The sequence below is a fragment of the Lagenorhynchus albirostris genome, chromosome 16 (genome assembly GCF_949774975.1).
Source record: "Lagenorhynchus albirostris chromosome 16, mLagAlb1.1, whole genome shotgun sequence".
Lineage (NCBI taxonomy): Eukaryota > Metazoa > Chordata > Mammalia > Artiodactyla > Delphinidae > Lagenorhynchus > Lagenorhynchus albirostris.
In genome coordinates, this window is record NC_083110.1 from 51,184,048 (window position 1) to 51,207,981 (window position 23,934).

At 42.1% G+C, this 23,934-nt stretch overlaps 1 protein-coding gene across 1 annotated transcript in view; it reads left to right on the top strand.

Moving 5' to 3' along the window:
- The first annotated feature begins 6,485 nt into the window (after window positions 1–6,485).
- Window positions 6,486–23,934, top strand: part of PDE6C (phosphodiesterase 6C) — a 58,227-nt gene continuing 40,778 nt past the window's right edge. The window contains exons 1-7 of the mRNA XM_060125431.1: window positions 6,486–6,965; window positions 13,104–13,256; window positions 13,361–13,450; window positions 14,481–14,621; window positions 17,847–17,921; window positions 18,915–18,979; window positions 19,083–19,149. Coding sequence (XP_059981414.1) covers window positions 6,486–6,965; window positions 13,104–13,256; window positions 13,361–13,450; window positions 14,481–14,621; window positions 17,847–17,921; window positions 18,915–18,979; window positions 19,083–19,149 — 1,071 coding nt within the window. The remainder of the gene's footprint in view (window positions 6,966–13,103; window positions 13,257–13,360; window positions 13,451–14,480; window positions 14,622–17,846; window positions 17,922–18,914; window positions 18,980–19,082; window positions 19,150–23,934) is intronic.

Here is a 23,934-nt window from a genome sequence, read left to right on the forward strand (position 1 = left end):
TGTGTCATTCCCAGACGGGGCTTATAAAAGCTGCCCGTCTAATTGTCCTTGCTGTCTGTCTTTCCTCATCTGCTGGCTGGTGAAGCCTCCATCAGCCTGGGACCCCACCAGTGATTATCTTTATGTGAATGAGAAATAAACTTCCATTCGATTAAGTTGCTGGGATTTAGGGGTTACCTGTAACAGAAGCTAGCGTTACCTTAACTAATACAGCAGCAAGCAAGTCACTAATTCCTAGGAAATATTGAAAAGTGTTTTACCCTAATTGAAAAAAAGAACTAATGCAAGAAATTTATGTCCTTAGCCTCATAAAAATTAAGCATGTCCAACTAGCTCCATTTTGTACAAACTGATATTTACATCCACATCCTGACAGAGAGACCAAGAAAAATTAATAACAAGGAAATTGGGTAGCATTTGTCTTCTGACTGCATTTAAAAGATGTCAAAATAATTGGTGGGAAAATGGAAAGATTAGTTATTTAGCCAATGTTTTCAGGTACAAAAAGTCAAACTAATTTTTTTCATAAAGATTTTTTCAGTGATTACAAAGCCATCAGTCAGTTTCATCAATTTCACTGAAAATAACATGGATTCCACCAAATGAATTATCTCTGAGATACCTGGTCATGTCCATCAATTTGGTGCAGGCAGAAGCTCTCATGAGAGCAAATGTGCAAGGTGAGAAGGCCCTTTGTGGTTGATTGTCATGATGTGCCTGAAATCCTTGCCATTAGAGGATGCCTTTTGGTGATGAATAATGGTAGGAGCAGAGAATTTGGCTAAAGTGGAGCTGAAGAGCGGGTCCAATATAATGATCCAAAATACACAAGGTTAGTCCAGTCTATTGTTGTGAGTTTTATGTTAGTGCTTCAACCTCATGTGCATTTTGTGGGGGGGCTGTTAAATAAGCATTACTTCCTGCAGAAATAGCTAACTGCAGTGGAAAATTTTAGCAATTAAATATTACATGTGTTCATGAATATAGTATACTATTGGAAAATGTAAATTTGTTAAACAGAAAGATTAAGGAAGTTAAACCATTCTTTGATATATCTGTAGGCTTTTAAAATGAGTTCCTGGAATTTTAATTTAATTCTTGTATTGGTGTTTAACATTTTATTATATAGGTCTAGATTTTAAATTCCTTAAAGGAAAAGTCTTGTATGTTCCCCTATAGCAGCTATTATGGTATCTTGTACACCTCATGGGTATATTTTAAAATTTATTCCTATTTAAGCTTGTAGTTTGGGGTAGGTCACTATCACTAGCTGTGTGACCTTGAGCAAGTTATTTAATTTCTCTGTACTTCGATTTCTCACCTATAAAATACAGATAATAATATACACACCTCATAAGGTTATTGTTAGGATGAAATGAGATGATATATATATAAGGGTCTTAGAAGGGTGCCTGGCACAGATTATATATTATAAAGTTAGCTATTCTTTTTTTTTTTAACGTCTTTATTGGAGTATAATTGCTTTACAATGGTGTGTTAGTTTCTGCTGTATAACAAAGTGAATCAGCTATACATATACATACATCCCCATATCTCCTCCCTCTTGTGTCTCCCTTCCACCGTCCCTATCCCACCCCTCTAGGTGGACACAAAGCACCCAGCTGATCTCCCTGTGCTATGCGGCTGCTCCCCACTAGCTATCTATTTTAGATTTGGTAGTGTATATATGTCCATGTCACTCTCTCACTTCGTCCCAGCTTACCCTTCCCCCTCCCCGTGTCCTCAAGTTCATTCTCTGTCTGTGTTAAAGTTATCTATTCTTATGATCACTTTTTAATTATCATTACTTGTGGCTTATCTTTCTAAAAATATTCTGTGTAAATGGAATGGAGTTTTCACATCAATTTAGTTATTGTTTCTGAGATGCTTTGTCTAAATAAATGATTGGCAATGTCTGTAACATCTAAGATATTGGTCTTTTTCCTCGTTCTTCCCACTAGTTACTGTTCTGTTCTTTAAAAACGTATTCTTTAAACGAACTGGAAATGCTGATATAAATGGTGAAGTTTAACAAAGTCAACAATTATTTTGTAGTGTTAAAAATTTATTCTAAGTGTCTGTTTGGTCATTTTAAAAATATTACATTTTCTTATTTTTGTTTTTTCAGTGCTTAGGACAGAGACACAAAAGTCTTGTCAACACAGGACAGAGACTCTGCAAGGACTACCCCAGAAAAAGAGCAGCAGGGATGATGGGATTCAGTCAAGGACAGGGGAGGAGGAGAAGGATATTTGTGAGTGCACTAAAAGGCTGGGTTCCAGTACTTCCCTTAAAAAAATATTTGTCTTTATCAAATGTCATCCAATACGCAGAGTAGTCAGAAGTGATCCCTCTTTCTTGCTTGCCTTTCCTAACTAATCAATTCCCTTGTCCTGTTGATTGTTGCCTGAAATTATGTCTCGCATTTGTCCCTTCCTTTTTCATTCCCAAGCACCCTCACCCATAGCCTGTGAGAATAGCCTTAAAAACTTTGTTTATAATGAATGAATTTCTTTACTATATAAATTATATATGTTCATTGTAGATACTTTAGAAAAATCAGGTAAGCAAAAGAGAAGAAAAAAAAATATTATATTGAATTCCACCACTTTGGAATAATCACTGTTAACATTTTGGTATACACACCTCCATATATGTATGTGTGTATGTGGAATCATACTGCAATAGTATCTTGCAATTTATTGCACATAATAAATATCTGTTCATATCAATAAACAGACCTTTACAATAGGATTATTAATTAATGTATGGTTTCCTATTGTATGACTATAATGCCATTTATTTACTCAACCTCCTAGGCTATTTCTAATCTTTTCCATTTATAATTGTGCTTTTGATGAACGCCCCTGTAACTACATTAATCATATACAGCCTTAATTACTTTTGTAATTCAGAAGAAAGAAGAGTTGTAGGGTCAAAGAAGAGTTGCAGAGTCAAAGCCTGCACACATTTTTAGGGTATTTGATAAAGAACCAAATGCAATATAGCTTCTTAATTTGTATCCTAATGTCCAGTATTTCTTTCTTCCAAGTCACCTTTTTAAGCATGACCAGATTAAGTTTGTAGAGAAGAACCCTAATGTCATTTCTTACCCCTAAGAGTTTCCAGGGTTCAGAATCCTCAGCTAGCCTTTGAGGCCCTAATCTGGGCCCAACCTACTTTTCTAGATTCATCTCTCACTAGTCCCCCTGTTACTCTGCATTCCATGCTATTGCTTCTGCTGTTACCACTACCTGGCTCACACTCGATTTCTACTCCACCTCTACCCAGTCTAGATATGATCCCATATCCACATCACGTAAAGTCTCATAGCTATATGTATGTACCTCACTTCTGGCTTTTATCCTATTCTGTTCTGTGCTTCATGACTTTCTGTGTCCTAATAGTATCTCCTTTGCTACACCACTAGTGCTTGTACAGCTGCAGCCAAGGCTTACTCATCCCCTGTGTTCAGTCAGGATTGACTTGGTTATGCTGCAGTAACAAACAACCCTCACATCTCAAAGGCTGAACACAAGAAGGATTTATGTCTCACTCATGCTACATGTCCATCTCAGGTCAGCAGGGGGCTTTGTTCCATGACATCCTCACTCAGGGACTCATGAGGCCCCTACATCTGGCACTGGCGTGGCAGCAGGGAGAAGGGGGAGCTCCAGGGTCTCACTCTGGGAATTGATTGTTCCTACTTGGAAGAGACGTTTATGCTTACAACCCGTAGGTCAAAATTAGTCACATGGCCCTACTGGGGGAGGAGGGCAGAGAAGAATAATCTTCCCGTACAACTCGGAGGAGAGGGAAATCAGAAAAAAGGGGAACATGGAGTCTCTACCGCAGGAGCTAGTATGATGTCTTGCTTATAGTGGACCATCAGTAGACACGTATTGGAAGAACAAACAAATGAATGAATCTAAAAGTAGTTAGTGGACTTCCCTGGTGGTTCAGTGGTTAGAATCCTCCTGCCAATGCAGAGGACATGGTTTCGATCCCTGGTCCGGGAAGATCCCACGTGCTGCGGAGCAGCTAACCCCATGCACCACAACTACTGAGCCTGTGCACCACAACTACTGAAGCTGGCACGCCTAGAGCCCGTGCTCTGCAAGGAGAGAAGCTACCCCAATGAGAAGCCATGCACTGCAATGAAGAGTAGCCCCCACTCGCTGCAACTAGAGAAAGCCCGCGTACAGTAACAAAGACCCAACTCAGACAAAAAATAAATAAATAAATAAAGTTTTCAAAACACAGAATGCTGACTATAAAAGAATATGCTTCATTTTAGAATTCATTTTCTTTTTTTTTTTTTTTTGTGGTACATGGGCCTCTCACTGTTGTGGCCTCTCCCGTTGCGGAGAACAGGCTCCGGATGCGCAGGCTCAGTGGCCATGGCTCACGGGCCCAGCCGCTCTGCGGCATGTGGGATCTTCCCAGACCAGGGCACGAACCCGTGTCCCCTGCATCGGCAGGCAGACTCTCAACCACTGCGCCACCAGGGAAGCCCTCATTTTCATTTTTATAAGTAGAGGAATGTAAACATATATGGGCATTTTGGTTTTTTCCATACACAGATTTATACCTCAAGTATAAATCTGTGTATGGGATATGGGTATGTGTTTTTGTCTCTCTGTGTGTAAAGAGGAGAGGATGGGAATTGTGAGCACACACATGCTTTTGAGAGAAGTGGGAACTGCACTGTCACACAGAACAACCAGGGAGAAAGAGTGTCCGCAACTGTGTTAGAAGATGAATGGTGGTCCCATAGGTGTGACTCAGCTGACTCAACTCCTTTCTCTTAGGAGATAAACCTGTGCATTATTCTAATTATAATGAGATGCTACTCGGATATTATGAAGTAAACAGTAATCTGAGGAGGACCCTCCTGAGACTAGACTTGGGTGTGACAGAGGGAGGTGCAAGAAAGGGTGTGTGCTTCACAAGACCCTTTGAGGGAGCAAGTGGACTCAACCATAGGAAGTGACATGGTTCAACAAATGCAAATGTGGGTTCTGTTCCCCTGGGAAAACCATGTTCCCATCAAGAATCTCTTATCTCATGACCTAGAACCTGAAGCCTCAATGGATCTCTTCTTCTTTTCTGTCTAAGAAGACCATTATCACTCTAGCGAGGTAAGCATTAGGTCTAGAGAAATAAATGAAACCCATAGCCTTGCTATTTTTGAAGTGGATTTAAATGTGGGTGAAACAGTAACTTTTGGAGTCACTGTAACTGTTACGTATGTTTTCATTCAAGAGAATTCTCCATATAAAGTTTGTAGCTTTATTGAAATGCTTAAAAGACCTCTGACTAAATTTGAAATCAGCCTGTAAATATTCAAGGAAATTGGTTCATGAAATGTGTAGTTCGGCTTATTAGTTGCATAATAGTGTTTAAGTATTTGGGAAAATGTGCTTAATCTATGTAAAAGCTTGATAACCTGAACATTAAACAAAAGTAAGTAGCGGCAAGTGTTTTTTCCATGCCAGAAGCCCCCGAGATGTAAAATATCCTAGCAACAGACAAGACAGGTATTATCCAGTAGATTTAACCGACTGTACCTTGGAGCAAAAAGGCATGAGGTCTGCCTATTACTGTGGAAAACAAAATCCAAATTAATATGCTTAGCAGGAAAACCTAGTTGGCAGCCGCATGGGTTGCCTTTTATGATCATGTCTTTTGACAAGGATTATTGTATAAATTACGGCTTGATTAGGCTTGAATCATGGGCAAATATTTTTCCATGTTCACCTCTCTAGAATAAGCCAAAGGTTTGTTCCCTTAAAACATTTCCGAGGTCAAGTTTTTAAATGAGGGGAACTGAGAGGTGAGGATTTAAAAAAAAGAGTAGGGCAAGCAATCTGGCTGATCATAGGACTTTTAAGAAAAGGAAAGATTAATATTCGATTTTATGTTGTGTTATGCTAAACCCTTCCATCTCCCCCAAATGTTCATTCAAGTTGCCATATAAACAAACAGACATTTCCGAGGTCTAAATAGTTTTATTTCATAGAGCTATCGTGAAAGAAGAAGTGGTATTGTCAATGCCTATGGAATATAATTAATGGATATATCCATGATTCTTCTTGTCGCCGACAGCAGCCATGGTTCAGCTGTTTTTCTGGAATGGTCACTTTGACTTGCTACTTGGCTGGCTGATCTAAGACGCTCTGCGGATTCTCTGAGGATTTATGAGCTAATAATGCTTGGGGATTTCGTGTCCTGAAGAACTCTTTAATCCCATGCTTCCTGAATCCCACTCTAAGCCAGGACCTTCTGTCATATCCCAAGAGTTACAGGTCGTTTGAAAGCTCTGCTAAACAACCTTTCTGCTCAGCCTTTGGGGGTCCTGTGAGGTGCCCCTTAGGGCTTTCCCGGTATCTTTGACCAGGAGGCACCTCTTTGTTGGCACTCTGCCTCTGGTGGTGCTCTGAGGGTCTTCCATTCTGGACAAGAGCAGCAAAGCAAGCCACGCCATGGGTGAGATCAGCCAAGAGACGGTGGAGAAATACCTGGAGGACAACCCTCAGTTTGCCAAGGCGTATTTCGACCGGAAACTGCGGGGGGAGGCGGCGGGAGAAATCTCGGAGCCCGGTGGTGCGCAGGCGCCGGCCCGCATGTCCTTCCCGGGCCTGACGCTGATAGAGGAGACGGCCCTGTGCCTGGAGCTGCTGGAGGCCCTGCGGGAGGAGGCCGGCAGCGTGGAGCTGGCGGCGCACAAGGCCCTGCAGAGGCTGGCGCAGCTTCTGCGGGCGGACCGCTGCAGCATGTTCCTGTGCCGGGCGCGCAACGGCTCGCCCGAGGTGGCCTCCAAGCTGCTCGACGTCACCTCTACCTCCAAGTTCGAGGACAACCTGGTGGTCCCCGACAGAGAAGTTGTTTTTCCACTGGACGTCGGGATAGTGGGTTGGGTTGCTCACACGAAGAAAACCTTCAATGTTCCAGACGTGAAAAAGGTAAGTGGCCTGATGGTGACAGTGGAGCGGAGAGGAGGTCTTGGTGGCGTCGGGGAGGAACACTGGGAAAGAGAGCGGGGGTCCAGGGGCCATCCTCGTGACATTGGCTTGGCTGGGGAGTGGGTGGTGGGGAAGAGGAGCACCTGGGCCGAGAGTTGCCAGATTTAGCAAATAAAATTACAAGATTCAGGACTTCCCTGGTGGCGCAGTTGGTTGAGAGTCCGCCTGCCGATGCAGGGGACGCGGGTTCGTGCCCTGGGTCGGGAAGATCCCGCATGCCGCAGAGCGGCTGGGCCCGTGAGCCATGGCCGCTGAGCCTGTGCGTCCGGAGCCTGTGCTCCGCAACGGGAGAGGCCATAATAGGGAGAGGCCCGCGTACCGCAAAAAAAAAAAAAAAAAAAAAACAAGATTTCCGGTTCTGTCTGAATTTGAGATCAACAGGGGATAATGTGTGCCCCATGGAATGCTGGGTGTTTTATTGGGCAGCCTTACCTGGGCCTGGTACAGTCCACACCTGCCCCCTTACACTTCCTCTGTGCTCTGGGCACTGTCCTGACCAGCAGGGCAAAGCAGGCCGCTCACTGGTGAGCTGATCAGCCAATACACCAGATGCCAAGACCCCTGAGCCGCTTCTCACCCACGATCCTTTGAAGACACTCAGCTGTTTGGGGGTGAATTGGCTCCTGAATGATTCTCCCACCTATAGATCAAAGGTGCAAAAAGAAAAAAGATACCCTCCGAAAGTTCAGATGTTGCCATCTGGATCCTTAAAAATGTGAATTTAGGTGATGATTAAGTGCATTTGGCCATCTCAGCCCCTCATAACTCAGATCTATCAAGAATTTCCAATCTTGTAAATGGGACATTTGGACCCTCCTGAAGACTAATTGTATATTGCATAAATTGTTATGCTCTTTTAAAAGCAGAAAAATTAACTTTCTCCTAACCAACGTAATGCTTGTTTCTCTTAGAAAAATTAGAAAATACAAATAAACAAAAAGAAGGAAATGCAAATCACCCATAATCCCCCTCCTCAGCAATAGCCGTAGGTCCCAGCCTGGAGTTTCTCCTGCCTGCCCTTCTCCTACACACACGTCCCATCATTTTGATTTGCTATTAGCAAAGGGGAGAGTTCGACGATGATGGAACAGAATTGATTGGGAGCTGCCCCTGAAATGCTTACTGTGTAGAGGTTTATTGCCGGCTTGTGGAGGAGGGGCAGCTGGAGGCGCGAGGATAATCCCCTACGTGCCTCTTGAAGCTGATTACGGGAGGGGGGCCGTGCGGATCCAGAAGGTGCAGAAGTTGTCAAACATTAGCAACGCTCAGCAAACAGCCACAGGACAGCCCAGAGGGGCAAGGGTTGCCGTTGGGCACCGCAGAGTCCTCTCTCTTTACCATCCCTCCCTGCAGTACCTTTCAGCTGGTTTAAGTAGGATTCTGGGCCCACTGCAGCCGCTTCCGCTGACTAAAGGCCCTTAAGGCAAAGTTCTTGGATCCCCAGCAAGGAGGCTATGCCTGCACACCCTGAGGTTTTCTCACAGGAATATGCTTCTTGCCAGTCTCCGACTGAGGCCATCTCCAAAATGACTAGGACAGCAAACTTAAGAAAGTGACACGCAAGATTTTTTTTTTCAGAAAAACTTTTTTTTTTTTTAAAAGAAGAGATGGATAAAATGACTTCTGCTCTACTCCTTTATGAATGAGCCCAGTTCTGTTGAGGACAGGATGATAGAAAGGAGCTGCTTAAGCGATCAGGTGGCCTGGGTGTGTTGCTGTCCATGATGGGCACCCCATATGCACAGGGCAGTAAATGGGGGGGAGGCGGGGTCACTTCGCTCTGTTCTCCCTTTTTCTGAGTATGTGTGAAGTCAGACGCCATCCCACCCTCCTGAGCTCAGAGGAGGGACAAAGACTTCATTTGCTCTCCGTTTCTACTGCTTCTAAGCATTTTTTTTTTCCCTCGGAGAATGGTGCTTTTCAACTCTGGACGCACATTAAAATCAAACTGGGAGCTCTTTTAAAAATACGGATGTGTGAGACTCTCAATAGACCAATTACACCAGCCTCTCAGAGGCTGGGACACAGCCAGGAGTACTTTTTAAAGCTCCCCAGGTGATTCTAATATGCAGCCAATGTTGAAAACCGCTGGTCTATTGGATGGACAGATGTAAGAGGAGGAAGTAAATTTCAAATCAACTGTGGATGATCAGATGGAAAGGGCTCCTGGACCCTTTAGTTTATTCCCTTGGGCAGACAGGAAGTTGCGGTCATGGGGGGCTGCATCTCTCCTGGAGTCCAGGGTCTGGTCAGTGACTGAGAGTGGCTGGAGAGGATGAGGCCTCCTCGCTCTGTTCCCACCCTCATCCCACCCCGCAGCCCTGCAGTTTCACCGCACTTAAGTTGTGGTAAAATCTGCAAAGAGAAAGGAGTTGGAAATGTTTTAAGTGACATTTCTATTAACGCTTCACCTTTTCATTGCACTTGACACTTGGTGAAGATTTCTCTCGTTCTTTATCTCACTTGATTCTGGCCAAGACCCTGTGCAGAGGGCAAGGACCGTATTTTTATTTCCATCCTGTATATGTGAGAATCCTCTCAAGGTCAGTTAGGCAGGAGGTGCTGGGTCTGGGCTCCTAAACCAGGTCTTCCAAGGCCTCCTTTTTTTTGCCATAGCCCTGACCACACAGGACTCCTCCCTGGTTGGCAGTGTGGGCACAGGGAGGGAAGGACTTCTCACACATAGACCAGAGGCAGAACTGGATACTCCCAGCTTTGGCAACAGAGAAGCCACATGGTGTCGGGTGAGAGCTTTGAAATCAGGTGACCTGGGCGTATATCCAGGTCTGAGACACGGTAACTGCGTGATGGATTGTGTTTCTGCACCTGAGAAACAGAGTAACCAAATGTACGGATGAAATGTACATAAAGTGCCTGACTCCTAGTAGGTGCTCAATAAATGAAAGCTATGGTAATATTATATTAATGCCAAGAGAAGTTGGGGGCTGGGTGTAGGTGGCCAAAACTGGGTCAATGATTATGGCCTGTTTTTAAAACAGGTTAAAGGCAGGGAAACTTAATAACAGGAAACTGAGACATATCCTCCACAAGTTAATCATTTCTTATTGTATTGGGAAAGCTGGTGATTAACTCTATGGGTGGTTCTCCTGACTGTGGTTTAAAAGAAAGCCATGCGAGAATCCTAAGTTTTCAATAATTAACAGGGTGCTTATAGCTCCCTTTCTGCCCTTCTGTCTTTCTGACTCTGGATCTTGAGATGTTTAATCAGAATTTAGCAATGCTAAGATTGGCTGAGGGATCCAGGTGGCCCGCTGCTCTAAACCATGTTCCCAGTTGCCTTCATTGGCTTCTTTGAAGAATGACCACCAAGGGGAGTTTGTCAGTCCGAAAGGTACAGGATTTACTCAAAGCAACTTCACCAAGGATTGCTTGAACCAGTGAAAATACAAAGCTGGAAAACCTTGCCTCACCCTACCCTGTAATTTGACAGATGGTTTTGCCCAGGATTTTCAGATGCAATGATAAGCAAGCATTAAATTTTGAAACTTCTAAGTCATTTTCTCAAAACAGCCAATTGAATGTAAGAACATTTCCTTGTGTTTAGAATCTAGAATAAACTAGCATCCAGTTTTGAAGCTGTAGAGTGAAGAGTGTCTGCCAAGAAACGCTGCATGTTTGGGGCGTTTTGGTTATTCCTTTAGTGCCCAGCATCGCGGTGTAAGTGAAAGTGATCACGTTCTGTAATGGATAACAGGTTAGGAGGAAGATGGACAGTGAGCCAGCCTGGGCTATAGCAGTGGATTAAGAGAAAGAACCTCCCAAAGTCTGGAGCTATTCTGGACTGAGTGAAGGTTCTGCAGGAGGTAGAGAGAAGTCACAGATAAAGCAGTTAGCAAAAAAATAGGGCTTCTGTTGGCGTGGGGCAGAGACTCAGCCCTCAGGAGCGAGCATGCTCCTGGGCATAGGAGGCCTACATCAGCTAAGAGCATCTAATTTCTTCAGTGGTTGGAATGGGTTAGAAAAGCTAGAAGTAGAAGCAGAATGGTAACACAAAATCAGAATGACTTCTCACCCAGGGAGGCCCCCAAAGTCCCGGGTCTCTCTTCCTAGTATTAATTGAGCACCTACTATTAATATGTGTCAGACTCTTTTCTAGGTGCTCTGCCCACACTATGTTATTCTCTTCACATCAGAGACTCTAGACAGTAGATGATCTCATTGTTCCCATGTTCAGACTAAAAAATGAGGATGCAGAGGTTAAGTAGCACGCCCAGGGTCTCACAGCTAGTAAATCTGGGCCTGGTTTCAGCCAAGGAGGTCTGACTCCAGAACCTTCTTCACCCCTTATGCAATGCTGCCTCCTACATAAGTAGTTGGTTTCTGTGGTTCCACTTCGGGAAGGTATAGAAGACATCTGGGGTCAAGGGCTGCATCTGAATCCCTTAGCATCTCACATCTCTAAGGATCCTCCACAGAACTGATACATCCGCCAGAAGTTCAGATTCCTGGTGAAGACAGATTCCACTGTAGGCAGTTAGGATTTGGTAGGTCTGCTGTGAGGTCTGCAAATCTGCATCAGTCTGCAGGTGATTCTGAGGCACAGCCCGGGTCTACTGCTCTGAGCAGAGCTGTGTGTGTTGACGAAGCAGCCCTTGTTCTCTGCTGGAAACTCTGGCCTGGAAGTCATGCACCAGTGACCTCTCACATTTTTACTTTGGGAAATTGAACAGAGGCCAGCCTCCACGATTTGTGCTGCTCTTAGAAGCACCGTCAACATGCAGAAATGAACAACTTGTGAAAGGAACACCACATTAATTTTGGCCACTGAGTCTCAAAGTCAGGTGGAAAGTTCAGTTCTAATTGAAGAAGACTCAAAGGGGAGACAGTCAGGACCCACAGCAGGCTGAGTCTACACCCAACTAGAGTGGGTATTCCTCTCAATTACAGCTAATAAGATAACTGCTGTCCTTGACCTTCTTCCCAAGCCCTTCCATTTGTGTGCCTCTCCAAACTCATCACTCTGCCCTTTCCGTGGTTCTTGTATTAGAGTCAGCTCTCGCTTCTACTACTTGAAGTTTGTATCTGGGATGATACACTTCATTTTCCCCAAGGAAAGAAATAAAAAATATGAATGAGAGACATTGACTTGGTAGAACTTTGAGAAACTGATAAGTATCTGGTGCTGGCAAGAGGGTGGTCCTCTCATAAATGACCAGGAGAGGTAAGAATTTCAACCATCTGTAAAAGCCCTTAGCGTTAAGTAAAAACTGCATATACCTGTTGATCCAGCAAAAGGAATTTCCACTTTGGGGAGTCCATCACATAAAAATAAAAGCAAGAGTGATTAGTGCAGTATTGTTTGCAGTGGGGAAAACTATCAACGGACTGAATCAGGAGAGGCTGGCTGAGCAGATCCGGGGCCCCCGCACTGTGGAGCGGTCTACGAGAATCCAGAAGATGGGTTCACATCGTACACATCGGAAGTTCGTAAGGTAGTGTTAAGTGACGAAAGGATTGTATAAAATTAGAAAAGGAAATTTTATTTAAAAAAAGAAAAGTAAACCCTTTGCCTGAGCAGAGAGAAAGGCATAGAAGGAGATGTACTAAGCAGGAACATGGATTTCCTCAAGGAGGAGGAGTTTGGGGGATTAATAATTTTTTCTTTGTGTTATGATGGGTTGAGTGGTTTCAAGTGCACATTTTACTGCTGTGATTAAAAAGAAGAGCTCTACGGAATCCCAGCTGTGCTCTCCTTCTGACATACACTTTCTGCCTGTTGTAATCCTGCATCTTCCCCCCGCCTCCCTTTTAGAACCTCACTTTCCATTTGGCCACAACATCACCTCTTTTCTCCTGGCCCAACCTCAGCCTAACTGGGATAGACCGTAGTTCAGGCGGGAAATGCTCATTCGGAAACGGGCAGTTTCATTCTTGCTTCATTCATTCTCTCTAATTGAGGGTGGGAGGTGGGTGGGGACTGTTTGCTCGGGACCACTGTGCAGCGGCCCTGGTTATCTGTTGGTAGGACTTGGACTAGAGAGGACGATCTGTTACCATTCCTACATCTACACTCATGGTCCTATGCTGCTTTGGCAAATGTGTGAATGTATCTTGCAGAACAGCCATTTTTCTGACTTCATGGACAGACAAACCGGGTATGTCACCAGGAACCTGCTGGCAACCCCCATCGTGACGGGCAAGGAGGTTCTTGCTGTGGTTATGGCAGTTAACAAAGTAGATGCATCTGAATTTTCCAAACGGGATGAAGAGGTAACGCTAACCCTGGGCATCCCATAGGAGGCGCAGGAAATTTATTTGTTGTATAACTGAAAGAAAGATGTCACACCTAATTTGTTTTTCTCTGCCATCTGTAGGTCTTTTCCAAATACCTCAGCTTTGTTTCTGTCATCCTAAAGCTTCATCATACCAACTACTTGTACAGTATTGAATCCCGAAGAAGTCAGGTAAAGAGAAGGTGACATTAACCACTCCATGCTGACCTGTCTGACAAAGCACCCCAGAGGCAACAAGCCCAGACCCTTCCTATCCACACCACATGGATAAGATCCCCAAACGTCTATCCTCAGTGTCCTCTTATGTCCCCTCCCCCCACCCCATCTTCCTGTCCCTCTATCTGTAGGTACAGCTGGCTTGCTTTCTTCGGTCCATATCCTGGGTGGCTGTGGTTTTTTCCTCTATGAGATAGCAATGATAATTGTAGTACTTACCCCACATGGTTGTTGTGACTATTAAATGGTCATTGAATGAATTAGTTCACATAAAGCTTTTAGCAGAACTATGTATTCCTGGTATTGGGTTGGCCAAAAAATTCGTTTGGGTTTTTTTGTAAAATCTTACGGAAAAACCCGAACGAACTTTTTGGCCGACCCAATACATAGTAAAGGTATTAATTTGAGAAGCACATCACTCCTCTGTTGCCTCCTTGAGCCAGAGGGATAAAGAACAACATTGGTAGCCAGGATACCTGAGTTGGACCGCTCTGTGGACCTCTGTTTCTTCATGAGTACAATGGTGGGAGGGTGGTTGGGTTGGAGGACTTCCAAGGTCTCGTCCTGGGCTCACTGTCCGGGTAAGGAGACCTTTGACTAGCTTAGGATGCATGGAAGGAGGCATGTGGCTTTCTCCCCATAGGGACCGGCAGGAGCCAGTGGGCCACCAATACTGGACCCTCTGCCCAGGAACTGTCTCTGCATTTATTGTTAGATCACTTGCCCTTTGAGCCAAAACATTTGGACATGGGGACCAATCATGGTTTTTCCCCTTTCATAAACCCACATCCTTGCAAAAGGTCTACTCATCATCCCACTCAGAAAATCTGAGTCATCTGTTGGACATGTACATGTGCCAAAATGGAATTGCGTTGTTTGCAATGCAATTCGTTTTATCTGATGCACCTCCTGCTTTCTTCTGACTGATGCTCCTCTTCGTATTGTATTTTGTTCTGATTGTTTTCTGTTTAATACTCACTTTCAGATCCTCATGTGGTCAGCCAACAAAGTATTTGAAGAGCTCACAGATGTTGAGCGACAGTTTCACAAAGCTCTCTACACTGTTAGAACATACCTGAACTGTGAACGATACTCCATTGGACTGCTGGACATGACCAAGGAGAAGGTCACTGTTCCGTACATTTGGTCTCACCTAACATCCCCTATAAAATGCACATCACATGAAATGCAATCCATTAAAAAAAATGGATACGCTATGTAAACTACTAGTCACGGTAGATCGTAAGAACCAGTGCCAAGAAAGTGTGGTATAGAGGTAAACATGTACGTTTTTGGAGCAAAAAAGATGTAAGCTTGGCTTTTCCACTTCCTGACTATATGTCTTCAACAAGTCTTTTTTTATTTTAATTAATAGACTTTATTCTTTTAGGGTAATGTTAGATTTACAGAAAAAATGAGCAGCGAGATCAGAGAGTTCCCATACGTGACCTCTTCCTTCCCTACCCCCGCCCTTTCCCCTGTTATTAACATCTTGCCTTGATGCAGTACATCTGTTACAGTTGTTGAATCAGTATTGATGTGTCATTATTAACTGAAGTCCACAGTTTACATTCAGCTCTCTGTGTTATACTGTTCTATGCATTTTGACAAATACATAGTGTCATATATCTGCCATTACAGTATCATACAGCATAGTTTCCCCCCCTAAAAACCCTCTGAGCTCCGCCTATGGAGCCCTTCCTCTCCCCACCCCAGCCCCCTGGCAACTACTGATGTTTGTACTCCCTCTGTAGTTTTGCCTTCTCTGTAACGCCATATAGTTGGAATCATACAGCATGTAGGTTTTTCAGATTAAATTATCTCCCTTAGCAACATGCATTTGTGTTTCCTCCATGTCTTTTCATGGCTTAATAGCTCATTTCTTTTTAGTGCTGAATAATATTCCGTTGTCTGGATACACCATAGTTTGCTTAATCATTCAGCTACTGCAAGACATCTTGGTTGCTTCCAAATTTTGCCAATTATGGATAAAGCTGCTGTTAATGTGTGTAGATTCTTGTGTGGACGTAAGTTTTTAACTCCTTTGGGTAAATACCAAGAAGGGCTATTGCTGGATCACATGATAAGACTATGTTTAGCTTTGTAAGAAACAGCCAGAGTGTCTTCCAAAGTGACTGTACCATTTTGCATGCCCACTGGCAATAATTGAGAGTTCCTGTTGCTCCACATCCTCGCCAGCATTTGGTTTTGTCAGTGTTCCAGATTTTGGCCATTCTGATAGGTGTGTAGTGGTATCTCATTGTTTTAATTTGCATTTCCTGACGACATATGATGTGGGCATCTTTTCAAATGCTTATTTCCCATCTGTATGTCTTCTTTGGGGAGATGACTGTTCAGATCTTTTGCTCACTTTTTAATTGGGTTATTTTCTTATCATTCATTTTTAAGTATTTTAAATACAAATCCTGTATTGGATATGTGTTTTGCAAATATTCTCTCCCAGAGTATTATATTTTCTTTCTCTTAACAGTATCTTTTGCAGAGCAGAAGCTTTTAATTTTAATGAAGTCTAATTTTTCCATTTTTTGGTGTTGTATCTAAAAAATCCCACCAAACCCAAGTTCACCTAGATTTTCTCCTATGTCATCTTCTAGAAGTTTTATAATTTTGCATTTTACATTTAGGTCTATGATCCATTGTGAGTTGTTTTTCATGAAAGTCATAAGATCTATATCTAGATTCTTTTTTTTTTTTTGCATGTGGATGTCCAATTGTTCCAGTACAATTGTTGAAAAGACTATTCTTTCTCCATTGCCTTTGCTGCTTTGCCAAAGATCAATTGATAATATTCATGTGGGTCTATTTCTGGGCTCTCTATTCTGTTCCATTGATTTCTTTGTCTATTCTTCCACCAGTGTCACACTCTCTTGATTATGGTAGCTATATAGTGAGGCTCAAAGTTGGGTAGTGTCAGTTCTTTGACTTTGTGCTTCTTTTCAGCAACTTCTTTTAACCTCCTTGATTCTTGGTTTATGCATCTGTAAAATGAGGACTTCTCTCATCAGTTGTGAGGGTTTGAGATTATTTGGAAATTGTATATCCATATCTATCTATCTATAGCTAAATGTCTAAATCTATATCTATATAGTGTCCAGCACATATTAGGGCATAAAAATAAAGTGTATTTTTATTACCAGTTTGAGGATTTATATTCTGAAAAGTTAAAATTATTTTAAAGTAGAAATTTAAAAATATTTAATATTACTCACACAATATAATGCTCATTTCTCATCTTGCTTCATTAATTCTGTTGGAGCTCTCCTAGTTCAACATAACTAATGAATACCATATCATCTATATTTATTACTCTCCATGTGATTGGAAATTATCTTTTCACAATAATTGTTCTAAGTGGATAAACATGGGACCAAGTGTCAGGAGGGCTGAGTTCTGATCCTGGCTCTGGGAGTTTCTAGCTGACTGTATTAGTTAGGATGCTTTTGGCTGCAAGTAACATCAGACCCAACTAAAAGCATCTTCAGTAACATGACAGTTATTATCTCATTTAACAAGAAGTCCCCAAATAGGGCAGTTCTATGGCTGATTAATTCAGAGCTCAATACAGGCATCAGAGTCCCAGGTGCTTTTCATATTTTGCTGGTAAAGTCTCTGCTCCCTTCAGCATTGTTGGTGAGGTCTCTTCTTGTGGTGGTAAGATGGCTATTGCAGCTCAAGACCTGGTTCATAGACATGACAAAATTGGGAGATATTTCCTACAAATATCATCCTCATCGCCCTTCGTCTAAAGAAAACCTTTCATCAGAAGGCCCTTGGAAGACTTCTCCTTCACTGTCCATATCCAGGCCACATACCTGCCCTCAAACTAATTCCAGGCACCTTACATAGACCACTCGTGAGCTGTGCAGGGCCCATCTTCCCTGAACAAATCACCACCTGATAACTAAATAAAATCAGGTTTTGTTAGCAAGGAAGAGGGGGAATTGAATGTTGGATAAGGCAAGCAACACTGTTGTCCATTCTGCATGACTTTGGACAAGCCTCTTAACCTATCTGGATTTAGTTTAATTGCCTATAAAAGAGCTGCTATCTATTAAGTACTTTTAGCTATGTGTCAGGGTAGGTGCTCTGTATTATTCATTTAATCCACACAATGACCCTATAGTATAAATTTTATTATTGTCCCCATTTTACAGATTAAAAAGGTTGACTTGTTCACAGTCACAAGTTCATAAGTGGTATTGCTGAAAAAGAGCTTTAAAATTCCAGGATTATAAGTTAACATAAAACGTGCAAACCAATGACCTTCGTATAAGATATGGTAGGTCACGGAACAGTTTGCTTCATAATGTTTAAATGTAATTGCCTCCAGGAATTCTACGATGAGTGGCCTGTCAAGCTTGGAGAAGTCGAGCCTTATAAGGGTCCAAAGACACCAGATGGCAGAGTGAGTGCAGACGTCTCTGTTGATGATACCTGTACCAGGCGCTAGAACTAGAGGAGGCCATGCGTAAAGGAAAGAGCGCTGGCTCGAGAAGGACTAGAAGGTTCTAGTCCTGTGACTTCCTGGGGGGCCTTGGAGTAGTAGAAAGAGCACCGGACAAGGAGGTTGAGGTTCGAGTCCCAGCTCTGCCCCAAACCAGCTGGGTGGCTCTCGCCTTCACTCATTGTTTAACTTCTCAGTTTCGTTTTCTGTGAAGCCAGGGCTGGGTGGATCAGTGCTTCTCCATAGGGAGGGATGCATCAGAGCCTCCTGCACAGTTTTTTAAACACACTGAGCCCAGGACCTTCTTCTGACACCCTGGACTGGGATCTCCAGGGAAGGGTTGGGTTAGATTTACTTTCCCCCTTGACTGCAAGCTTCCTAGGAAGCTTGTTCCGCCACGGTATCCCCAGCACACAGGAAAGGGAAGGCATGGGATGGAATGTTCAGGTTCTTCATCTGCCCAAAGAAGTAGAAAGACTAGTTTTCAAGTTGCTTCCAGCTTTGACAATGTATCCACCGAATCCTGCTTCCGAGGCACCCTGTTCAGAAAAGCAAGTGCTGGAAGCTTGACCGCTGGCCCCTGTACAGCTGGGAAGGGAAAACATTGACTGTGGTTGAGAAATTCCATGACTCGTTCCACTGGAGTGATTAGTCGGTTATTTCTGGACAATAGAAAGAAATTAAAACCCAAGATTCCCCTAGAAGCTGTTAGGCTGAATTCAACTTTCTGATATTAGTTCAATAGGCTTATTCGTATAGATAAGTGGCCAGTGATATTTCCAGTCTTATTACAGGCTTTTAATTAGGACATGAGTAGTTTGGTAATTTATGTTATGCAGAGAAATGTGGTTGGGAGATAAGGTGTTATTTAAATTTTAAAATATAAGTTCATTAAGGAAAAGTGTCTTCTTTGAGAAGTAAGATTTTTCTCATATTCTCTTTCTTTCCTCTTAGGAAGTCATGTTTTATAAAATCATCGATTACATTTTACACGGAAAAGAAGAGATCAGAGTCATTCCGTGAGTATTGCCATGAGGCAGCGGCAGGAGTTGCCGTTTTATTTTTGTATCCAGTGCATTTCTCTGTATAGCAATGATTTTCTTTCTTCTAATCTTCTTCAAGGACACCTCCTGCGGACCACTGGACTCTCGTTAGTGGGTTGCCAACATACGTTGCTGAAAATGGATTTGTAAGTTATTGAACAAATTCAAATCTTACATAACATTGGATGAAACTTTTATTAGCCAAGAGATGGGAACAATTATGAAAGTAAGAATGCACCAGGTAAGGGTGAGGTTTGGCACAGGACATGGGAGAGAGGAATATTGGCGGTCAAATGTAAGTGAACTAGAAACTCCTAAACTCTACAAGAAAATATTTAGTTAACATGAGAAAGAGTAATCCATCCCCCAACCTCTCATTCTGCGGCCACACAAATTTCAGACATCCTTTGGCAGTTCATGACTGTGGTTCATTCTGGGTTTAATTTGATCTTAAGTATAGTTCCCTTGGTCAAGACTCTTGAAACAAGGAAAATTACTGACAAAAAGGAAAATATATATAAAGAAAGAACTTGGCCACTGATTGCAATGCAAAATGTAGTGAGTTGATAGATGAAGTGAAGATTTTTGCCCTGGTCTCTCAGGGGAGGGTGGGATGGGGGGACAGTAGGCCAGGTCTGGCTGAGAAAGGTCAGGGGTGGGAAGACAACAAACAACAGGTCTCCGGTAGGTCCCATAGGCCTCAGGGCCAGAGGACCAGGTCTCTGTAGCTTTCCCACTCGGCCTTGACCATACTTTCCTTCCTTCTCATGGCTGATTTCTCTCCCTAGTTGGGCTGTTCCACCATCTGTGTCATTTTTTTTTTCGCATCAAGATTCCTCCCCGCAAGAATGTTCGGTGCTTTTAATGTTTCTTTATGTTGGCATTTTTCCTTCTTCCCCCTTCAAACCCAAGTTTCTAAAAAAAAATTTTTAAGCATTTATTTGCATAGTTGTTTCTTCTTTAGTGTTGGCATTGTGTTTTGCTAGTGTTCATGCATCTTCATTATTTAGTATATGGGCATGTGAATTACAGTGACTAAAAGAGTCACCCAAGGGTCATAGGAGAAGTGAAACAAAATCTAGGTTGTCTAGTGTTTTTTCTTTTACTGTCATAAATCTGCCTCTGCTTAGTGTGAACATTTCTGGGTTCAGAATGGAGACAGAGTAAGGAAAATTCAGTTGTGACTGCAAGGTAATCTTTCTGTGTGGGATGATTTACCCTGGGTTTCAAGGAGGATGCCCAAACTCTGGGCTTAGTTGGTTTACAGGACCAGGTGGCCTTACCAGGTGACATGATCTCTTAGTGTAGAGACATGCCAAAGGGGAAGAAAAGAAAAAGAAGGGAGAAGCAATCTTATGTCTGTTAGGAGTAAACAGTAATATATACTAACAAATGTCATGTTTTCAAAACTGCCCCAAAATAATTGAAAATTTTTGAAAAAACATTTTTTTTTTTGGCCACACCACGTGGCTTGTGGGATCTTAGTTCCCCAACCAGGGATCAAACCCTGGTCCTTGGCAGTGAAAGCGTGGAGTCCTAACCACTGGACCACCAGGGAATTCCCGCCCCCCTTTTTTTTTATAATTGAAATATTTTTAAATGTCCTTCCTGACCTGGTGGTAATGACCAAAATATTCCAATTCATTCCTAACTGAATCCACAGATACCACAATTTTTCAGCCTCACCAAAATAGCCAAATAGCTTGACCACTGGCCCCTGTCTTCGGTTTCCCAGCATCCCATCTACCAGGCTCTATTTAGGGTTTTTATCAAGTTTGATACCCCAAAGCTGCTGTAGCCAGTATAAAGAAATTTATGCCCCACTTAAAAAAATTTTTTTTATTGGAGTATAGTTGCTTTGCAATGTTGTGTTAGTTTCTGCTGTACTACAGCAAAGTGAATCTGTTATACATATACATACATCCACTCTTTTTTAGATTCTTTTCCCATATAGGTCATTACAGAGTATTGAGCAGAGTTCCCTGTGCTATACAGTAGGTCCTTATTAGTTATCTGTTTTATATATAGTAGAATGTATATGTCAATCCCAATCTCCCAATTTATCCCTCCCCCGTAACCATGTTTGTTTTCTACATCTGTGACTCTATTTCTGTTTCGTAAATAAGTTCATTTGTACCATTTTTTTAGATTCCATATATGCTGTTTTCTGGATAATAAAAGTGATGTGCAATTTTTAAAAATAAATTTATTTATTCATTTATTTATTTTTGGCTGCGTTGGGTCTTCGTTGCTGCGTGAAGGTTTCTCTAGTTGTGATGAGCATGGGCTGCCCTTAATTGCGGTGTCCGGGCTTCTCATTGCGGTGGCTTCTCTTGTTGTGGAGCATGAGCTCTAAGTGTGTGGGCTTCAATAGTTGTGGCACTGAGGCTCAATAGTTGTGGCTTGCGGGCTCCAGAGCGCAGGCTCAGTAGCTGTGGCACACGGGCTTAGTTGCTCCACGGCATGTGGGATCTTCCCAGACCAGGGATCAAACCTGTGTCCCCTGCATTGGCAGGAGGATTCTTATCCACTGTGCCACCAGGGAGTTTTGAATATTGAGTGAAATACTTGGCCTCGAGGACCTTGACCCATCTATAGATGTTCTCGAAAGGCTGGAAAAGCCTGGACCAAAACAGATACTGTTGATGGAAAGATCAGAAAAGAGAACTAAACTGCTTTTTGTCTCTTTTACACACACCTGAAGGATGCTCAGCCCATCAGTTCATGTTATTTATTCAAATTAGGTTATAAAAATGAATGGATAGCACAGATGGGTCCTTAAATGCAAATTAGGTTATAAAAATGAATGGATAGCACAAATGAGGCCTTAAATGCTTAGACTGTATATACTAACAAAAACTTTGGAAGATGGTCCCATTTGCTTTGTAAGAGTAGTACAAAAACAGTAGACCTGGCTCAAGCACTCTCAGAAAGCACTTCCCTTGGGCCAGAGGGGCCGGCACAGTTAGTGCACTAGATAGAGAGGCCTGCTCTTACCTACTCACAGACTGGTAGATTTTTGGGAGTTTGGGAGTTTGGTAAGCAGGTTGTTAAACTGTTGACAACTTGAAATCCTCCATGGTGGGAGTATTTACAATATGGAATCAGTTAATGATACAAATCAGGGCTTTCCCCACCCCCTAGCAGGAGAGGCGATTCTACCAGCACCCTCACTGGAGATCCCGGTTCTCGTTTCATCCCATGAATTTGAACAAAATCACTTATCCTCTTTGGGCTTCTATTTCCTCATCTTTGAAAAGGAAAGCTTAAACAATTATTAAAGTGCCTTCTAACTTTAAAATGCTATGATTTAAAGTATCTAATTTATCAGGGAGCTCTTCTCAATACTCTTTAATGACCTGTATGGGAGGGGAATGTAAAGAAGAGTGGATATATGGGTATGTGTGGCCAATTCACTTTGCTGTACAGTAGAAACTAACACAACATTATAGATGAACTATACTCCAATAAAAATTTAAAATAGAAAGAAAAGATGCCTGGCTAATACAGTGGCATATAAAATCATCAATTCTAGAACTTGGAATTTGAGATCATTCTGATCTTAACCCAGTGTCTTTCCAAACTGAATATTGGCTGAGACTGGGCCATACTAATGAATAACACTTTCTCCTTATCTGGAAGTGAGTTGCAAGAACCAGTGCAGTTGTGCTGCTCCATCCACATGTATGCTTATCCCACAGATCCTGCACAATACTTTTCTTTCCAACACATGGAGAATGTTGTAGTATAATAGAAGAAATAAACAGAGCATTCTCAAGTGACCAGTTTATTCATTTTAGGAGAGAGTACATATAATGAAATGCATTTTTGCTCAGAAATGCAAAGGGTCCTCTCTGCTATTGTCAAACTTGTTTTTACAAACTCCTATTTTATATTTTATTTTGCTATATCAATCTTGAGTACTTTATTGTCAGGTCTTCATTGGTAAACCCCTTCCCTGTGACAGTACAGTGTGTACTCAGTTTTGGAGCATGGAAAATGCATGTATTTGTTTTGTACCTGTAGTCTGGATATATAATTGACATCTTTGTGCTTTGGTGTTTCAAAAATTTTAGGCTGTAATGAGGAGTCACATTTACAGTCATCAATATATTCTCTACAATGAATGTGCTCCCTTAATTAAATCATGATGCTGGAAAAACAAAAACAAACAAACAAAAATAAAGTATCTAATGTAATTTTGGTGGAAAGAAAGATATTGTCTTTTATTAAGACATTAATATAAATGTTTTAGACATTACATGAAATTTCTAAAAATCTTATATGTTCTGGTATAATGTTATAAGTCATAATTCTAGTTATTGCTTTACATCTCAGAAATAACTAAATTTCCTTGTCAATTGCATTATTATGAACTTTCATCAAATCTTTAACCGTGGTCATTTTAAAGTCTTTTGTCATTTACAGACAGTTCTGGGTTTACTCTGATGCTTTTGCAAATATATTCCTATAAAAGGGTTTCATCTTCAAGGAATTCATGGAAAAGACTCTGACAAGTACAGGTTTCTGGTAACTGACTATACTGCTAAACTGAATGAACAAGCATTTTCAGAACTCTAATGGAAAACTGATGAATTCATAAAAGTGCTAACAAAAGATCAAGATGAAAAAAAATTAATTACACGGGACCGAGTGAACTGATGAGGATGATTATAATTTTTGTGACTTGCCATTTGAATAAAAAAAAATCTCCCCCCCAAAAATTAAATCCACTGCTTGTTACTTAAAAAAAAAAAAGACCCATTTGTTGATTTGACCTGATGTAAAGATAATCCGAAATGACCCAAAAATGGAATGATTTCTTGTCCTTATGGATGTGAGCAATAGTCTCTGAGTTTAGTACTTAAAATGATGTCTCGTAATGAATATTTACTTTGGCGTACCTAAAAGGCTGTCTGGCTTTTCCCTCC